Raw genomic sequence first — 19,979 nt, 5'->3', positions numbered from 1 at the left:
AAGCAAATAAATTGCGTATTTTAGATATAAAGAAAATATATTTGGTGCTTATTCTAGTTTAAATAGATTTTAGCTGTATAATTAACACTATTTCCTTATTTTAACAGGGATATTCATTATTTTATTCTACAGGCGTCGTTGAGGCGGCTGCCTGGGTCCTTTACGTTGCACGAGGAAATCCTCGCGACCCAGCGCTCCTCTTCCAGCGGAGTTTGGACCGTTTTAAAGTAGTTTAAAGATGGATACCGAACAAACTAAAGTCTCGGCTGACGTCGTCGTCACGGAGAGTAAAAACGACGAAGATTCTTTTACAAAAGTCAAATCAAAGAAGACCCAGAAACGGAAACGTGATCAAGATGGAGCGGACATGGACACAGGAGAGCCTATGGCGACGAAGCGACCACAGTTTCCACCAATATCAGGAGATAAATTAAAGGTGAGCATGTGCTGTGTTTACATTTTCTGTGTGTGTATTTATTATTGTTTGTCTTCGTTAAGAGTTTTAAGTGACATTTCACATCTGCGTAGTAAATAGTATTGTAGCAGTCAAAAGCGTCCCATGTTGTGTACTGTACGTCTATTACACTGTAAACACCCAGTGTGTAGTTTTTACTGGTTCTTCTTAAGATCATTTTGGTTCTAATTCATTGCATCCATTTTTAATAAGCCAATATTTGGAGCCATCAGCAACAGTGTAGAATTTTTAAATGCAAAATACTGAAAAGACCCTAAGAAGACCGCCCCCCCAGAGTTTGGGTCCTGGCCTGAGTTTATTCCTCAATGAGGGAGATTTTGCTGTCGCTTATGCTTACTATGGAGGGTTCAGCTGGGTTTCTCTGTTTGTTAAAGCGCTTTAAAACGTCTGCTGATGTGATTAAGTGCTATACAAATAAAAGTTGATTGATTGATTGATATTTTTAGCAACAGTGCACGTAATCCTGTTCCGTCTTCTGCCCTTCCCTCAGATAATGTTTCTTTCCTGCCTCCTTTAGCTTTGTGTTTATCCATGAAGACATTGTCAAAGTAGTATATAAATGGATTTGTGTGTGTGTTTCAGGGCCCAGATGAGATGCGAAAAATTGCTGTTCCAGCTCACAGATACACCCCGCTGAAGGAAAACTGGATGAAAATTTTCACACCGATTGTAGAAAACCTCCAGCTCCAAGTTAGATTCAACCTCAAAACAAGGAATGTAGAAATCAAAGTAAGTTTACCCATTACTGTCCACACTGGTACTGATTTTATCTGGTACCCTAAGTAGTGTTAACAGTTGTGATCTTTCTTCTTTCAGACGTGTAAAGAAACACAAGACATCGGTTCTTTGACGAAAGCAGCAGATTTTGTGAGAGCGTTCATTCTAGGATTCCAGGTTGAAGTGAGTAAATTATTGGAAGGTTTTTTTGAACTGTGAATATGAATTTGTGCTCATGCATGACTTTTTATTTCACAATGTGTAACAGTAACCAGCTGTTCAATAGAGCACATTGATATTGGACATTTGTCAAATATTTGATCTCAAACGCTCTGAATCCACCGCTGCCAGTAAGATGATGGGATATGAAAAACATTTGGAAAACCTGCTGTTAGTTTTGAGGTTGCTGGGAACATTTTTGTTTGAATATTCTTTTATGTAGAGGCCAGTTTTTTTAACCCCAGAACAAGAAATCCAAGTTCATTCTGAATCCACTTTAGTGACAAGAATTCACTTCTAGATAATCTGAAAACTAATCTTTCTAATTGGGATACAATATATGGTTGTTGATGAAGTATGAATGTCCCTTTAATCTTAAATTTCTTTTTGTTTCTCCCCAGGATGCCCTCACTCTTATCAGATTAGATGAGCTTTTCTTAGAAAGTTTTGATGTCACTGACGGTAAGATGACGCTAACGCTTCAATTTCCTTATTAACACAGTAATGTCCTTTCATTGTGAACTGGTTATTATGAAATTTAGTTATGTTGTGTTGTCTCTCTTGACAGTGAAACCTCTGAAGGGAGACCACTTGTCCAGAGCCATAGGGAGGATAGCAGGGAAGGGAGGAAAAACGAAATTCACAATTGAAAATGTCACTAAGACTCGTATTGTGCTTGCAGACACGTAAGTTGTCATTGTTACTACATACAGCGGTACTGGAATGACACTCATATTGACCCAAGAATCATTGGTTAAATATTGAACCATTTCTTCTGTTTCTCAATAGGAAAGTTCACATTTTGGGATCTTTCCAGAATATTAAGATGGCCCGGACAGCGATTTGTAACTTAATCTTAGGTAAGACCGATGTGACTCTATTTAATTTAGCACGAGAGGCTGATCAAATGCTTGATTTCATGTTTGGAAGAGCACTCTTTGAATCCACATGCAGTGCTGAGAGCTGACCTTTTAATAAGCCCCTCTCACTCCAACAGGAAGTCCACCTTCAAAGGTCTACGGCAACATCAGGGTGGTGGCCAGCCGGACCGCAGAGAGATTCTGAAGTGCAACTGGCTGAGGTGTTTTCATCTTTGATCCGTGTAGACGTGTTTGGACTCCCTCTCGCCTCGTGGCAACATGGGATCAGGGGATGATGATGCACAAGCCTCGTTTATGTAAAATAATCTATTGAGTTAAATGTCAATTCATTAATACTCACAGAAACTATACGCTGCTGAATAAAGTTTCGTCGCAAACAAGGTTTTGAAAAAGTGAGACGATCCTTTTACTTTCAACATTTCAAAGTTTATTTAAATTTTATTTATTTTTCATACAGTATCAAGTTTCCAACAGTCCCACAGCATAAGATGCAGCATGCAGAAAAAGGGGAGAGAATTAAAAAAAGGTTCTCAATCTCAAATCTTCTCAGATATCCCCACACAAACTTAAAAAAAAAGAAAAGAAAACCGAAGTCCCTCAGAGGAAAAAAGAAGCACTTACAAACTAAAGCGCGGTCTGAACTATACAGAGAACAGAGTGCCAGAACTGCATTAAACAAATACCTCTATACAAAAGAGAGAAAGAAAAAAAAAGTTATTCCCCTTTAAGCTGAGTATAATGTGTGGCAGTTTGAGACAGGATCAGATATGCAACTTTTACTGGAATAGAAGCATCTCTCCGATCCGAGTAAAATACAAAAACTTACATGTAGTTCAGTTCATTTGGATTACCTCTCATAATGTGTACATGTACCAAAGTTTGGCAACATCCATATTGTATACCATTAAATTCTTACATATATTAACATCACCATCCATGTGTAAACAAGAGGATTATTTCAAAAATTGATCTACATGCACAAAAAAATAAAATAAAAATTAAAAAATACTTCCATGTCATGCAAGCACAGGGAGGCCCAAGCCGTGCAGAGCTTTGGGATAAGGTACAACAGAGCGCTCCAGATTCACATCTCTGACTGAAAACTCCCGATCAAACCAGCAGTCAAAGCCAAGCTTTCCCAGACAATTCTTCCCATAAAAATAAAAATTTGGATTTTTTTCCCCTCCCTGTTCTTATAAGTTGGGTGGGAGAGGAGAAAATGAGATGATTATGATTGAAAAAAAAAAAGTAAGAAGCCAACTTCTGAAATGTACGCTTTGAAAAAGCAACACAATATACAGTCTATCCCGCTGCACACCGATCATGCCAACGTGTTGGGATTCCAGGCGCTGGTGGTGTAAAGAAATAAAAACCTGTCTTAGCTGTTCTCCTCTTACAGTTAGAGAAGACGAGCTTACATCAGTTACTTAATATACACATTGGTTAAAAAAACTTTACCTGCAGGTAAGTCTCCTACATCTCTATGATCACACATACGTGTCTCACAATTATTCCCTCTCAAACTATTTCTTTTGATTCCTTAGCCAAGCCTGTCTCGCCTTTTAAAATGAAATACAGCTCGAAATTTCTAACAAATTCAGTCCAGAGCGTGCAGACTTATTCTTAGCACCGCGACCGACCTGGAGATGGATGAAATTAAATGTTTAATTTAGAGAAAATAATGGATTGGTTTTGCAGCCACCAAGTATTTTGGAAAGACTTTTCTTGGCATTTTATCCAACATTAAATGACAGGAAATGAGGATCTCCCACGATGTAGCACATCTGTGTGAGTAAAAAGTAGAAATCTAGTTAGAGGAAAGAAACCAAAGCGTGAACTGAGGAGAGGAAGCTTCGCTGGTCGGATCCAAACTGCTTTTATGGCTAAAACGAGAGATGAAACCTTAGAAAATGTGACATTTAGGTTCGCACTGACTGGACTAGCACTCACAGCTGTGCAGTTGGAAGACTCACAAGCTTGTTTCGTCCAGCATGAAAGACAGAGGCGATGATGATGGGTAATAACTGGGACTGGTTTCTGGATATTTTCTGGTTGGCACTTCATACCCTACTTTCTATTTGTACTGTAAGTCAAGTTGGAATACAATACAGTTCTGCTCGTGAGACAACCATAGATATACTTGTATTTCTCTTATATATAAAAGACAAGAACAAAAAATAAATATCAAAAATAACAATCAACAAAAGAAAAGATGAAATATGAGTGAGCCAACCAGCCTCTCCACCGCACTCCCATTTCTCCCCCCTCATCCGAAAATGGGAGACGCTCTCACGAATGACAAAGATGTCCTTCAGTCTCTTAAAGTGCTACGACCGGGGCTATTGAGAGGATTTGCAGCTCAATAACACTTCAAAGTTGGCTTCAGGAGGCCTGTGGGTTTTTTGTTTTTTGTTTTTTTTTCAAAGAAAGAATTGGCTTAAAATAGAGAAAGAATACTTCCATCGAGTTACACACAGAGCGATTTGCCGGACGTCTTGAGCAGATCTTCAGAGATGGTGGAGAAAAGCGGCTGTCGAGGAGGAAGGAGGGGGGAAAGCGAGTGGGGTGCTCACACGTCCACCACCATCTTTTTGTGTATATCCAGTCCGCCGACCACCTAGGAACAAAGAAGACGTGCTTTCATTACTGTCGTGGCAGCCTTTGACTACACCTGTGCTTTTAATTTGGCGAGGCAAAACCGACACACTGCATCTCAACTATTTAAGGTTCAAATGGGTGCAAACCGAAGCTGCTGTTGCTGTGGATACGGTACAAACATGACAGATCACAATTCGTGAAGCTGTTGAGATTAGCACTCTTACTATCGAATGAAGGAGCAGCGAGATTAGAATGCAGTCTAATTATATTACTGTTATTGTTATATTAAATAAAGACTTAGAGCTCGATGATCTTGAGGGGTCAAACTCCAAAAATCCTATATTTCCCATAATGCAACAAAATGTCTCACCATTTCTTTGATATCACATAAGTTATAGAATAAAGTAAATGATCTTCGGCGAAAAATCAGTGTTGTTGCTCAGTTTCAAGTCCATTTATCGTATTTTTACGCCACAGATCACAAAGTAGTAAAGCTACATTTGTCTGACAGAGTCTCTTTCCTTAACCTTGCAGTGACTGAGCTCTTTTTCTAAAACCAGGATCAACACCCTCCTGCGCCATTCTGGAAATATACTCCAGTCTTTTCTCTTTAGACAAAGGCTCCAGAGATGAGAATCAAATGTGGGCCTTGAGTTTGAGTCGGGGACTTCATCTCAGAAAAAAAAAACCAGAGCGTGTTCCTGTATAGTCCAACGACAGAAACATTCTGAGGATGACGTCTTTAGAATATTAAACTGAGTTCTTGATTGTGTTCTTTATCTGTGGCTTTAAGAGAATAATGAAATCACCTCCAGGATGACACATTTGGCGACCTACAAAAAAAAAAAGGTATGCCACGTCTCAATTTGAGTCGTGATTCATGGAAGAATGAATCCAAACATGTCCTGATTTAGCTTTTATACAGGAGCAAGGACCGGATGAGAGGATTTTGTATTTAACGCTTCATCCAGAGGTTTGAGTGTTGTTTCAGATTCACGAGTGACGATTTTACAGCATAACACCTTCATGTTTTTGAAGGTTTTTGTCCTCCAGTGTTGCACTGATCCTCCAGAAACATCAGTACATCTGAGTCACTCCTTATTTGCGACTACAAGCTGATTTTTTTTTAAAAAGCCCTGTCCTCTCACACGAGTATCCCAGGAGGTAAAACAATATCAAGAAACGATTGACTTTTTTATCCAATGTCCTAGTAAATATTGTTAGATAAGCTTTTTTCAAGAAGATTTTGAGTTTTGTTTGTGTTTTTTGACATTTGCCCTCACTATAACGCATCAGCAAAATATTGCCCCTGAAAGCTGAGACTTACAGCACAGAACTCTTCAAAGGATATCCTGCCGTCTCCGTCCTTGTCTGCGTTGATAATGGTTTTGTCCACGATCTGCTGGAGCTGCGTGTCCTTCAGGTTGTTGCCTACCATCATCTTCAGCACCTGGAAGAGCTCGCCGTTTGAGATGTAGCCATCTTTGTCCATGTCGTAGATCCTGAAGGCGACTGGAGCACCAGAAGAAGACCAGGACAGTCGAGCACATTGAAAACAATGAGCCATTTTCAAACACGCAATCAACACTAGATAGAATTATCTGTCTAGAGAAATATTTATTTTTATTTTTTGGTTGTAGCAGCACAGAAAGCTGTCGTCAACAGATCAGGTGAGACTTGGGGGAGAAGCTGTTTTTAGGCCTGAGGGAGCAAAACAAACAGATGAGGGGATAATAGGCCGTTTAATTAAAGAGCAGCTCTACTTACATCGAAGTTTCTGTTCCTTGTCCCCCTTGACGCTGAACTGTGAGACTCCCTCTATGAACTCTGGGATTTAGAAGAACAACAATCAGTGTGTGTGTGTGTGTGTGTGTGAATAAAGCTGTAAACAGGCATCATTGGGGTTTATGATATACCTTTAAAGTCCACCTCTCCATTCCCGTCCGTGTCGAATATGTCGATGACCCTCTGCACTAGCGGGTTCTGTTGGAGCTCCGGCAGCGACATGAACTCCTCCACGCTGAGCGAGCCGGAGTTATCTAGGTCGAGTTTCTTAAATCTCTTCCCTAGCCTCTTAATCTCATCCGCATCGACTGAAAAGAGACAAAAGGGAGGAATGGGGGGGGAGACATCCAAATGAGACGTTAATGTTTGATTCGTAGATGTTCAGCTGACGTCACTGTTGAGAAAAACAAACTGCAAAGAGTGAAAATACTGTCCTGATCGCAACCCTCAACTCCTCTCGGCCGTAAAGGGAAGTAAAAACCCAGAAGATGAACAAAGGAATGGGAAAAAAATCTGGCGATTGTTCACCTGCAGCGAAAGAAGGACATACATCACAGCTAAATACCTTTAGTCAACACCTGCATGGTCAATAGTCATAAACTTGAGCAGGAACCACTTTTAACTAGGTCAAGGACAGCCTACAGCTCAAAGCGGAGGACTCCAAGTAACACCACTACATTATGTTCTGTTGTTCTCCAAAAGGACCGAAACAGGTTTGAACTAAAAAAACCCCAAAACAAAACAAAGGCAAACATGAAATAAAGCAGACCCTGGTGCCCCTATGACAACAACAATGTCAACCGCTAATAGTAAAACAGCTAAAAATAACCAATGATATCTGAGGAGAAGGGAGGAGGTGGAAGAAGAGGAAAAGGAAGAGGAGGAGAACTTTCTTCAAACTTACAGCCTTTGGCATCAACTGGTGTTTTAGCAGCGGGAGTCCGGATCCTTTCTGCCCCCGCCATCGTCTGACCGTCTGACCAGTTTGCCCAGCAGTAAGTGGGTGTAATCCAGAGGCGATCATAAAGCCCGTTGTTAATTACTATATAAGCTCATTCACAACTCCACACATGATCATACTGACCAACCACACACTACTACTACTACGCCTGATTTATTCTGTTATCCTTAATGACACGAGCTATCTATTAATCTTAGCTCACTGCTAACAGCCAGAAGAAGGCGTGGCAGATTTATGAGCCAAAGAATTCAGTTCATTCTTGTTCCAATCAGGTTTAATGACCTCTGTGAGGACAGGCAACTCAGGTTAATGACTGATGTGAACTGCAATGACACAGTTGAATCAGAAGCTCTAAAAAATAACTTATACCTAAAGGTTGGTGCTACTTCCACACTGCGTGCAGTCACACTTGGTATGGGATTATTTGACCAATCATACGGAGCCCCAGATACATGGGTCCCGCACAGTATCCTTACTTTAAACCCCTTCAATATGACGTCAGGAACCACTCTGTGTTGAGTCCACAAATGACAGTGCAGCAGCATCGTGATCCCTCAAAAACCGCATGTTTTTATTTCTTACAGCAAAAAGACAAACGTCAAGTAAATGATTTTCCCTGTAACTGTTTCACTATTTTTCATTTGAAAAAATAAAATACTGAAAGACTTCAGGATATGCAGGAAGTGTAGAATAGATAATTTACTTTCTACAGCAGCCAATAACTACAAATTTCCTGCCTAGATTTATCAAAATATACAAGTACATATATTTACATTATTTCACTGTAAATATCCAACCTAAATTTCCATGTTCCTACATTTCTAGTGTTTAAATATAGATTACAATGGGATGAAACCTGAAAAGCGTTGCTTGTGATCATCACATCCTCCTCCTAGCCTCCTATTGCAGAGGAGGAGGAGATGGAAAACAACTCGGACTAAAGCACAAAGGCTGAATGCTCCTACACTGACAGCAGGGTTGCAGGTCAGATGTGAGGGTATAGACGGATGCATCAACCGACCACATCTAATTATAATCAGTGCCGAACGTTTCAGTAAAAAAGCAGATTAAACAATCCAGAATAAAACGGTTCTGATCCGGCTGCGCTGTCAGAGACGCTCCTCACACTGCTATGCTAATGAGAGGCTCTGAGGGAGACCCGATGTAACTGTGAGATGATTATGATAATCTCATATACTCCACAGCAGAACACAACACAACACAACACACACACACACACTTCCAGAAGCGCTGCATGCACCCTCAACTGTGTTACTAGGCAACTGGAACCCATTAGCCCCCAAAGTAGCCCCCCCACACACACACACAGACACACAAACTGACAGACACATACAAAAGGAATATTCAACCTCATTTCCATGAGGTACTTTCAGGTGAAAACACATGTGTGAGTTTGTCGTTACGGTCCGATGACACCGTACGATGACACGCTGTGTCCGCCAGCCTGACACGCATGGCCTCTTGGCACGGTAGCTACAGGCTAGCTGAAGCTAACCACAAAACAGCAGCACAGCTGTGTGAACAGAAAAAAATCTGCTAAGTGCACCTGGCTTTCCCTCCCCGTTCTTGTTTCACTACAAAACACAATGTTCCCAAAACGACATTAATGAATTTGTCCTCTTTAGCATGCTCAGCCCTGCACATTAGCCGAGGCACGTGACTGCATTAACGCAGCCAACCTGACCCGAGATGGGCAGGATGAAGGGGGGGTGGGGTTGTACAGAGCAAATGTTGGCGTGTTACTGATAATGACATCCTAGACGCCGCTGTATATAGCTCCCCAAACATAAGATAAAGGTGAGAGGTGGGGTAAACATGAGAAGGTTACATGTACAGCTCGGTAATTGCATAAGTTTGACACGTGACACTTTCACAGAGTGTAAGGCCACGTCTAAGTGAAGTTTGCTGAAGTAAACGCATTCCGAGGCTCCACTTTTGGCTTGTTTTCTGATCGCAGAGAGTCAAAATGTTCAGTTTTGGGTCAAATTGTTGTCCTGACCCAAAGGGTAGTACTCGCCACCAACAAACCCGACCTTCCCTTCATCCACAGCTGAGGCTGGTGATAGAACTCCACCGTGATCTGACATTTTTACTCTCAACATTTGCTAATGGAATAAACTACCTGCAAAATCAGGTCCTCGATGCCCAAATGTCTTCTGATGATATTCGTATCGTAGCAACCGAAAGTGTCGTACAGGTGTCGTATTAAGCCTGCAAGGACGGACAGTCATTTTGTGAGCGTATTAAGGTAAAACAAAGCTCACAAACAAAAAGGGGAAAGACTACAATAAAAAGATTACGATCAGTAAAGACAAACCCTGAAACGGTCTAGAGGAGAGCTGCTTAACACGAGTAGATGGGTGCATGTAACACCTTCTGGGATGCTGGACGGGGTACAGGTATCTCTAGCCGTGACAGGACAGTCTCCTGGCACTCACACGTCTGATAGAGAGAAGACATACCTCTCCTATGGTATTCTAGGCTCATTCAGTTGAAACCGAAACCCTGACCTGAAGATCTCAAACAGGAAAGAGCGCCTTGACAACCTGAACTTTTGAACAGGTGTTCTCAGCCTTTAAAGTCGCCGTGGAGGCAAAACACAACTCCTCTGAAAACAATGACGACACATTGAGTTGGTATTATTAAGTTCGGGTTGGGGAAGGTCCCTCGAGGTCGATCGAGTCTCAGAGTGTGTTTCTAAGCCAACTAGATTTCATGCTTAGCCAGATGATTTATAGTCCTCATTTTAGTCTCTTTTCTCTCTTGGATACTAGCAGCTTTATATTTTCCTTCCTATTTTACATAGCTGGAATGTAAAATGTTTTTCCTAGACAAAAAGCATCCCAACATGAACAAGGATAGTCTCTTGGAATCTCACCTTCGCTCCCATATCCCCATTTTATTCCAGGTGATAGAGGGCCCAACCGGAGAGAAGGGCCCGGGAACGGAGAAGGCACTTAGAACCTTTCCTGACTCTAAGATACTGATAACCGCTCTGTTACCCAAGAAGGATTTTCCACCCACACACAAAACACAACGTGAACAAATCTGATTGAGCAATGGCCAAGTGTGCATGTTGCCCACTTCTGCCCATTTCTTCATCACCATGGAAGATCTCATCCTGCCGTTCACAAATACAATGAAATAATAAGGAACCATTGAAGGGAGGCACAACATAGCACCTCCCCAATGCTCCAGCAACACAGAGATCACTTTAAAAGAATGCTCATGCTGCCTCATCTCTTTATAAGTGTGTGTGTGCTACAGGGGAGCTGCAGCACTCAGTGCATTAGACTGATTGCCTCGGCAGTACTGATAATGGACAACCCGCCTGAACAGACTGGACTGACGGCGAAGCAATGCAGCACACAGTTTGTGTATTTATAGAAATGCCGTCATCAGAAAACCCCCGACTCGCCCCGCCAGCAGAGGCTGGACCGCCCTCAGGGAAACCCCTAGCAACAAGGAACTCCAGAGAGTCACCCACCATTATTTTTGGCTGCTGGCCCGCAGGGGCTACGCTTCTCCACAAGCACGATGCATTACAAGTTTGTGTATGTGTGATAAGAGGACACGGAGAAATTTATTTTCAGGAGGCCCAACAGTTTTTAATAAGACTAAAGGGTCGAGGAGCAGCTCGGTGAATCTATCTGACCAACAGGGCCGAAGATTATTCCTTTACATTCTATACCCACATTCTATACCCACCTCTGACAGAGCAGCTGTTTGGCTGCTCTGTAGGAGGAAGACGAGGGAGAGACAGAAGGAGAGAGAGCAGAAGAAGAAGAAATAGGAAATCAAGGTCGAACGAAAGCAGGACAACAAGAGAGGAAGAAAGTGTCAGACTGGTGAAAAAAGGAGAGACAGCTACAGGGAGCGAGAAAAAGAAGAGACGCTGGAAATAGCCTTGACTGATATAAAGGTCCTTGATGGGTTCGGCTCAGGGTTATGCATCATCCACATCCACCACCCCTCACCGTGGTTCCAGAATCCTGAGGGAGGAATGCCTGGAAGGCGTCCTGTCCTCCAAGATGTTACAGAAGCACAGTCTAAGTTTGGTCAAGCTGGAGCTGAGCGATCTCATTTCAAATCAACATTAAGATCACTTCAAGCCTTTGATTAAGGAGCGATCGCACATCTATCTCTAAGCGTACCTTTATAAACACCGCTGGACTGACGTTCCACCAATTATTTACGAGAAAAGACAAGATCTGTTATTACTTTTGTCTGTTAATTACAAGCAGCGGTGCACTCTTTTCGTCCTGTTTCTGATCGATCCTGTGGTGAAAATCAGGCATTCAGAGAAATCTGCTGATTTTATGTGTGGATTTTTTATCAGGTTGGTGAAGGAAGTGGAGACAGAAGAAATGTGAGTCACATCCTCAGCTCCCCTCCTCCGGACAGCTCCAAGCCGTCTACTGGCAGACATCTTGAAAACGTTAACATCAATACCATCATCATTTAACAATATGATTGGGATTGTTGTAAAAAATAACTGCAGATCATCAATGGAATGAAACACTTCTTTGTTTTATTGGAAGACTCGCTGAATGCAATGTTATCATAAAAGCAGCCCTGATCGATTTCATCATCACAAATACCGACACCAAAGAAAGCGTTTCCTGCATAACTAGAGCAAGCCAAGACTGAGAATACTCACAATGCGAGCACATCTCCAGGGGGTAACTGGCTTCATTTCCCTAAAGGAAGAGAGAAACAGAGGCGCCAGTTAGTAATGAAACTTGCAACAGTGAAAGACAAACCCACAACCATACGCACCACCTGTTCTCCATCTGAAAGCAGAGAGCATAACCTCCTGGAATGGAATGATCATATTGTTATGAAAGATGGTTGACTGGAAGACTCAAAATAAGTCTCCAATGTGGATAAAAAAAACCCAAACACCTTTTTCCATTGTTACAGATGATGAGTCGTCATTACTGTGCCTCCCTAGGAGACACACCTCAGGTAGGGTATTTTATTTATAGAGCTGTGGCAGGACCCGATTCGTCTGGGAAATTAATTATTTATTTCTAAATGAAATATAGTTGATCATTAATGAGAAAAGGAGAACAAATCTGCAACACAGAGAAAACAGAACTGGAGTAAAAGGTGCATCCATGACCACGATACTATCCTGAAAATGATCAAACTTCAATCTTTAAACTATTTCTAATGAGAAAACCTTTTTTGTAACAAGGACGAGGTTACATCTTGTAGATCAACAGAAGCAGGCAGGATGGAAAATATACTGGCTTCGTCTGTGCTTGTATAGAGTGAAAATACTGAAGGATCTATGAAGGACTTTTGAGAGCTTGTATGACGGCTAAACAAAAGGCTTCAGCGTGATGCCTTCTTGCTCTTCAAAGTAAAACACCTTCAGTGTCTAGAATTCCTGTGATTGTTTAAGAATCCAATTCAGCAGAAAATACTCCACGAACCAGGACGAATCAGACTGCTTTATGTTGACCTATAATACTGTGTTCATTTAATAACCTTTATATAAAAACTAGTGATAAACATTTTTAAATTATTAAATTATTTATGGTTATATATATTTAAATTGTTTATTCGTTAAATTATACAAAAATCTATTCAAGTGAGTAAAGTATCTCGTCTTTGCCTGTGCCTTGTTGTAATGCGCCAATGCTGCCAGAAGGTGGCAGTAATGTGCCAACAGGCTGTTTGTCACCAGGTAGAAGACAGAAGTTGCTAGTCCAAAAAAAAGTTGCCATACCAGCTTTTAACACAAGTCTGCCACAACGATCGCTGTCTTTTATGCTTGAAATGCCATCCTTCATAAAAACGCAGACAAGTCACTGGTTTGAAGTATTTGTGAAGACCAGATCTTTTCACGCAGCTACTGAAATATGTTACCCCTTGAGGCCGTTTCTTATTTGCACCTGCTGCCTCTTACATTATCATCCGGAGATACTGTGCGGTGGTGGTTGATGTGAGCGACTTCATCCACATCCGATCAAACACTGCAGCGTCCACCAAGCCCAAGGCAGATTTCTGTCTATGTGAGCTTGAGCGCTAACACTAGAGACCTGTCCCAGAGAAGTAGGGGTAACAGGATTGGGATCCAGCTAGGAAGGAAAGATGCCCCTGGCCAGGAGGCAATAGACCAGAATTACCCCGTATCGCTATTAAGGAATGTTTAACTATGAATGTGTTTTAGCAAACTGGAAATTAGAACTGGTAGCCAAGCCTAGAGATTGACTACATCATGAATTTAGAGTGAAGAACACCACCTGATGACGATCGATGACACAAACCTCCTTTGTGTCAGATCTGTTAAAAAAATTTAGAGGACAAATTTGATCCTTGATCAAACACATAAAATGACCACTAAGTCATAAACGACAACATCCTTCAGATAAGACGATCTGTTTTTACCAATTCGGGAAAACTCTCAAAACATAAAAAGGGAATCTCTTCAGTGTACACGTCATGAAAGATAAGAACCCGCTGCTTGTTGTGACACAAACACACTAAACACGCTAACCTTGGTAGAAAACGTTAGCAGCAACTAAGTCACCCATTGGCTTACAGCTACGCTACCAATAGCAGACTTACCTCAGAGAGGTTGTAGTATTTTAAGCAATGAGGAGAAAGAGGTGACACCAGATTAGCCAGGAGAGGGACTTAACATTTGACACCCTATTAAAAGAGCAGCCGCTGCAGGAGTGATCAGGTTGACACATACATGGTTTCCCTTTATGAACGACAAATCAACTGGCCAAGAACTGACAGCTAGAATTCAGGCGTAGTTCATCGGTGAGTGAACAAACGGATCGGATCATACACCGTCAGCAACATCACAAGAGTTGCATAAATCGTTTTTCCCTGGAGGAAACTTCCCCAGGATTTTGGATTTAGGACCCGGAGCGGTTTCCTCGGCAGGGTTTTACCCAGCTAAAAATGGGCCCTATTGATCCATAGTAATTTTATCACCATCACAGATTAAATTTTAATACACTACAAATTTTAACCAACTTTCAATCAAATGAGTTCCAGGTTAAGAACAAAGGTTCCCTGAGGTGCATAAATGAGCGTTGGGTATGCATCAACTACAACCCTGGTGTGAAAGTGCTGGCTGAAGGGTTCCTGGAGGCAAAGATATTTACGGCAAATCAGATTTGGTGTCAAGGATTACGGAGGCCCGCTTGAGGTCACCGATGTGGCCGACGTGAGGTCAGGAACAACTGCTGTAACTCATGCAGTTCTGGCTGAGCTGCGTCCTTTACACTAAAAGGAGCATAACAGAAAGCATGATGGAAGGCAGAAGGAGAAACAGACGTCTGTTGGCTCATCAATAATGCATCCTTCATTCACAATCAATTAGGCCTTCATGCACAAAACATGTTGTGTATAATGAAGAGTCTAGCAGCACTGTAGGCTCGGCAGCGATGCTACAGCCGACATGAAAACCCGGCCAACTACAGAAGTGTAGAATCTATTTCATGTTCCATCGAAACTTTTTAATCAAAACTAAAGTCCGTGAAGCCAGAATTTCTCATTGGATGTTGCTGTTAGGTAACTCCCGTTTCACACCTCACACACCCTTATCTGCCATCTAACGGGGCTTAATCTTTTTGTCAAGGGTACAGCGGTGGCACAAGCGCCACTCGCTCAATTTCCTGTCAAAATATGCCAATAGCACGAGCAACACTTACATATAATATAAATCCTGCTTACTTTTGGGTCACTGCACAGCTGCGCACGTCAACCACTCAACTCCTCTCCCTGATAAATATATGGGTCGAATCGGTGATGTGAAGCAGCCAAATTTTAGAGATTTACAACTGTGGCCCAAGACAGGGATAAATGACACTTAAGGTGTTGCAAATTACGTAGGCATTTAAGACTGTCAGAGTGCAGTCTGATAAATGAAATTTGCAGAGGGGGCACTGGAGAGATATAATGCATGAAACAATGATGGATGGAACGACAGACCGTGAAACATCTAAACATCCAACTCCATACTATCTCTGTGCAATTTCCACCTGAATTAATAAAGTATCTATATTTACATATCTATATTTTTCTATCACTCCATGATTTACAAAACATTATGCATAATTTTCTAATAGTACAACATTAAATGCAATGTAAAATAGCTCAAAGACAACATTTCAATTGTAACTAGAATAAACCCATTCTTCAGGAACCCACCCATGTATGTGTGTATGTAATGGGACGTGCTGCTATCGCGACGGGCCGCCACAGATGAATGAATGTATGGGGAAACCCTGCTGCACTTCCTTCCTGCTATGCTTACATGCTTGATTAGTTCAGTCATCAAAACACTCCCCACCAGCGTACAAATGTGTTTGTACGTGTCATGCTTGTCACACAGCCAAACTTTATGACTGACATGTTCAACATTCCAAAGTCATAACAGAGAACAGTGCAGGGCTGTTGTTTTCAGATTGGTGGTTAAATTGAATTCACCCCTCCATTTCTCAGCTCGACTTCATCAGGAAACACTAAATGCAATCCGATAACCAGCCGATGCAGTATTGCCTATGATAACCCAGTAATTGCAATGACGCGGGGGCTGTCGGAAAATGAAATGTTAGAATTTTACAGTCATTTGTTTCTCCGCGTTTCTTTGTGAATAGCGCCTCCGAGTCAAAAGTAAATATGAAAATAATTACCTCAATCTAAGCTGCCTGAAAGAACTTCAGTGGAGTTAATCCTCTCAGTCATTTCTATCCTTGACTTGGTCGTACCCATGCAGGCTTTTAGAGGCCTCTTGATGCCATGTAAACAAACAGGCTAATTCTTCTTACGCTAACCCATTGGTGCAAATGAAAGCGTTCAATATGTGGTTTTAATGTTCAATTAGTATATTCTTTGTACAGAATGGTAATGAGGAAGAAGTAAAGACATTTATTTTGGTGATTTCAGTTAAACAATAGTGATATATTTATCACACTGCCCAAATCCAGCAGTAACTGCGACCAACACAAAAATCAAACACTTTGCTGAAAACCCTCTTCTTCGTTGGTGTCATTTATCTCACACACATTTATCTTCTGAGCATTACTGAACAATCTCTCATGCATTACACCCCCTTAAAGGCCCGTTCCAACCTGTACTGTAACAACAATCTAGGCTCAACATCTGAACGTTGCTTCAAACGTTGGTATCCACCGGGTGAGAGACAAACAGACGTTTACAGAGGGGAGCGCCGCCATCGCCGGTGACCGCCGGCTCCAGTGCAGGCCAGCACTGCAACACTGTGAGGAGAATAAATCCAGATTGAGTGGGCTGGTTGAAAGTGCAGCGTATATCATGTGCTGAGCATCACTTCTACTGATGGTTCTGTATGGCTTAGATCTCTTTTACATTAGCTACAGGCCGATTCCCTATGTGGGTGGCGCTTGATTGCTAAGCAGCATATGGTCCCCTTAGCATCAGATCACTCCACTGCAAGCTTATATAGCTCAGAATCCACAGTTGCCCCCTCCCAACATTCATGCACAAGTTTCAGTGAGAGTTCAGACAGCTGCAAGAGAAATGTATTAAAGGATTCTGGCCATTTTTTTGGCTTACTTGGTTCTCCAGTATCCATTTTTAGTGTTGATTAATTCAATGCTGTGTCACAGAAAGAAGATGCTGCTGTAAAGTCTTTGTCATAATTATTATAATAACGTACTCTCAAGTATAAAAAAGTTTAATTACAGCATGTGGGAGGCTCCACATTTCAGGGCTTGACAGCAAATATAGTATATTCAAATTATGCAGTAGGTAGGCCTGAGGGAGTTGCCACTTCCAAAAAAAATTAAAAAACAAAAAACTAGCTTAAAAGATTTCTTGAATATTCATTGATTTGTGTCAATATGAACAAACGTGTGACATGCTGAAACAAATGAAACTTTTCCATCTAACTGATTTTTTATATTGTCAAATAGACAAATCAGCAATGATTGAAAATATAATATTGTTAGTTCATTGAAAAGATACCTTAAAGTTGAGGATTTCTGTGTGTTTTGTCTCATACTTTGTGCTGTGCTGTCTGTTGTACAGCCTGTGTTGTACTGCATGTTGTACTGCATGTTTACCGTGGGTCAGAGAGGACACATGTTATACAGGCCTAATAAAACATGTACCAATATGCAAAATGAAATACCTATCATTCACACGAAAAGTAATATTGTTTCTGCACATCCCAACACAATCAGCTCCTCTCACACAGGTCTGTATGCACCAATAAACTATGAAGTACCAAGACTTGTATTTAACAATCTGCAACATCAATCATCATCAATCCCTTGAAATGATTGCCGACGCAAGGCATTTTGTCAGTGGCCGGATTGGTAACACTCTCCTGCTTTTGCTTTTTGCATTGCTAACTGCTGCTAGCTTTCAATGTTGACTGAAGTGCTGCATGCGCACATTTAAATTGAATTAAGCTGAATATGCAAACAGGCGAGGACACGACTGTCTTAATGTCACTACACAACTCATTCTAATATACACCCTTGGAAGCCAAATTGTTCTAACCTAGTTTTATGTACACAATTAACCAACTGTTTGCAGTAACCAAATTGGGGTCCACACGGGACCGGTTCAAATCCAACATGGACCAAAGTCTGGAGTGTGAACTGATAGCTGGAGCGATGTCATTTCATCGCCTGAGCGCCGTTGAGACGCCTTTGAGCAAGACACCAAACCCCATAAGATGATCCTAGGGCGCTGCTATGTGGCTGCCCATCACAAAACCACCAATCAATGTCTGTCGGCCCTTTGACTGTGTTGTTTAATATATCAAGGGTAAAAAGAATTTCCCCATTTGGGAAGGACTATAAATCTTACCATCAAACAGGGACATTCTAAAATGCATTACAGTACACTGAAATGTAATGTTGAGTTGAACACTAGCTTCCAGAAGCATCCCTGAGGAATCTTAGCCCATTCCTCATGAGCCAAGTCCCCCAGATCTGTATTATTCCAGGATTGGTGCACCACAACCAAAATCTGATCAATATTTAAAAGATCAAAAGTTACTGGAAGTAGAATTCAGAGTTGAGTGGGGGAAATAGAAGTTAAAACCTGCAGTATCTATCCAACTGCTTTGCAGCTTTTGGTCATGAAAACAGTTATTGAATTAACATGTTTTACCTATACACCTGGAAATTCGAACATTCTACTTCCTACTTAAAATGCATACATAATCGATTGCACTATTAATTAGGGCAGCACGATCCAATCCCGTGGCCTACAATGGCAGCCCCTATTAGAAGCTGTAAACAGACACAAATGCATCCACGGCCTGGTGGCTGAAGCAAAGGGAACAGTGTTGAAACTATCAACACTGGCGCTAAACTCGCCATACATTTAATGCAGGACCCGCGACCCACGGACGCGTCTTCAGCGTGGGTTCCAGTGCGTCTGCAGGATTAAATCGGCAAACTGGGGCCTATTCGGTGTTTATTTTGTGACGAAAACTAATTTACACAGGCCCTGTTGTGAATAAGAGTCTCTGTCGAAGCCTACTAGAAAGGCAATGCTATGGGGGAAGACATATCTGGGCCACGGGCTTCAGGCTACTGTCAGCCCCGGGGTGCTGCACCGACAGCCCGGCGAGGACCCAGAAGCGAGGGGGGGGGAGGAGGAGAAAAGCGCTTCCTCCACGGAGCTCGACTGTTAACGACAAACAACCTGTCGAAACGCCACCTTGTTGGACTTAATCAATAGCGGGCCTGTCCACTGATGTGTTTAGCAGAGGAGGGGGAACTGCTGGACCATCTTACCATCTTGCAGATCGGATGATGAAATCCAGGCGAGGTGTTCGGAGAAGAGGTGCTGAACGGAGGAGTCGCTAGGCCGCCGAGGAGGACGAAAAATGTCGCGGCGGTGCTCTCTGGGGTCTCACCGTGGCTTTCTACCGAGATATAGGCAACTGTCCTCCTCTCTCTCTCCTTTACCGAGGCTTTCACTGCAGTGGCGAAGGGAGAGAGACCCGCTGGGAGGGGACAGTACGCGGAGGAGGAGGCTCGGTTTGACAAGCAGGCGGTGGCGGAGTAGAGGAGTACGCGAAGGGGGGGAGGTGCGGCTGTACTGTACATCCGGGTACCTCGGGCTCGATCGCTCTATTTATATTTTCACCTCTAGAGTAGGTTTGTGCTTGGCCTCCCCCTATTGGTCGTATGACTGTACTGCAGGGAATTACCGCTTCTTTTCATCGTCTGTTATTACACTGGTAGATAGGCTTTATTTTATTGTAATCATTGAGAGTAAATCGGTTAATCAGTTGCATGAAATTAAAAAACACTGGCGTCGCACCCGGAGTTTCCCCCGCCTAACGCCC

The 19,979-nt window shown here is 42.1% G+C and overlaps 2 protein-coding genes across 3 annotated transcripts; one reads left to right on the top strand and one right to left on the bottom strand.

The window, feature by feature from the left end:
* Nucleotides 1-160: 160 nt before the first annotated feature.
* On the top strand, nt 161-2,684 carry pno1 (partner of NOB1 homolog). Its single transcript, XM_068327507.1, has 7 exons — nt 161-436; nt 1,058-1,204; nt 1,292-1,375; nt 1,813-1,873; nt 1,980-2,097; nt 2,201-2,271; nt 2,409-2,684. The coding sequence occupies exons 1-7, from the start codon at nt 239-241 to the stop codon at nt 2,474-2,476; spliced, it is 747 nt and encodes a 248-aa protein (XP_068183608.1). The 5' UTR covers nt 161-238; the 3' UTR covers nt 2,477-2,684.
* Nucleotides 2,685-3,725: 1,041 nt separating this feature from the next.
* LOC137603762 (calcineurin subunit B type 1) lies at nt 3,726-19,713 on the bottom strand. Of its 2 annotated transcripts, XM_068327509.1 has the most exons (6): nt 19,423-19,713; nt 12,318-12,357; nt 6,807-6,983; nt 6,658-6,717; nt 6,218-6,402; nt 3,726-4,909 (listed from the first exon to the last, which is right to left on the bottom strand). In XM_068327509.1, the coding sequence occupies exons 1-6, from the start codon at nt 19,423-19,425 to the stop codon at nt 4,862-4,864; spliced, it is 513 nt and encodes a 170-aa protein (XP_068183610.1). In that variant the 5' UTR covers nt 19,426-19,713; the 3' UTR covers nt 3,726-4,861. The 2 variants fall into 2 exon arrangements, with proteins under 2 accessions (XP_068183610.1, XP_068183609.1); XM_068327508.1 differs by lacking the exons at nt 12,318-12,357; nt 19,423-19,713 and adding an exon at nt 7,580-7,710.
* Nucleotides 19,714-19,979: the final 266 nt, after the last annotated feature.

The sequence above is a fragment of the Antennarius striatus genome, chromosome 11 (assembly GCF_040054535.1).
Source record: "Antennarius striatus isolate MH-2024 chromosome 11, ASM4005453v1, whole genome shotgun sequence".
Classification (NCBI taxonomy): Eukaryota; Metazoa; Chordata; class Actinopteri; order Lophiiformes; family Antennariidae; genus Antennarius; species Antennarius striatus.
The sequence above is the reverse complement of the archived record's forward strand: the minus strand, read 5'-3'. Positions and strand labels throughout refer to the sequence as shown.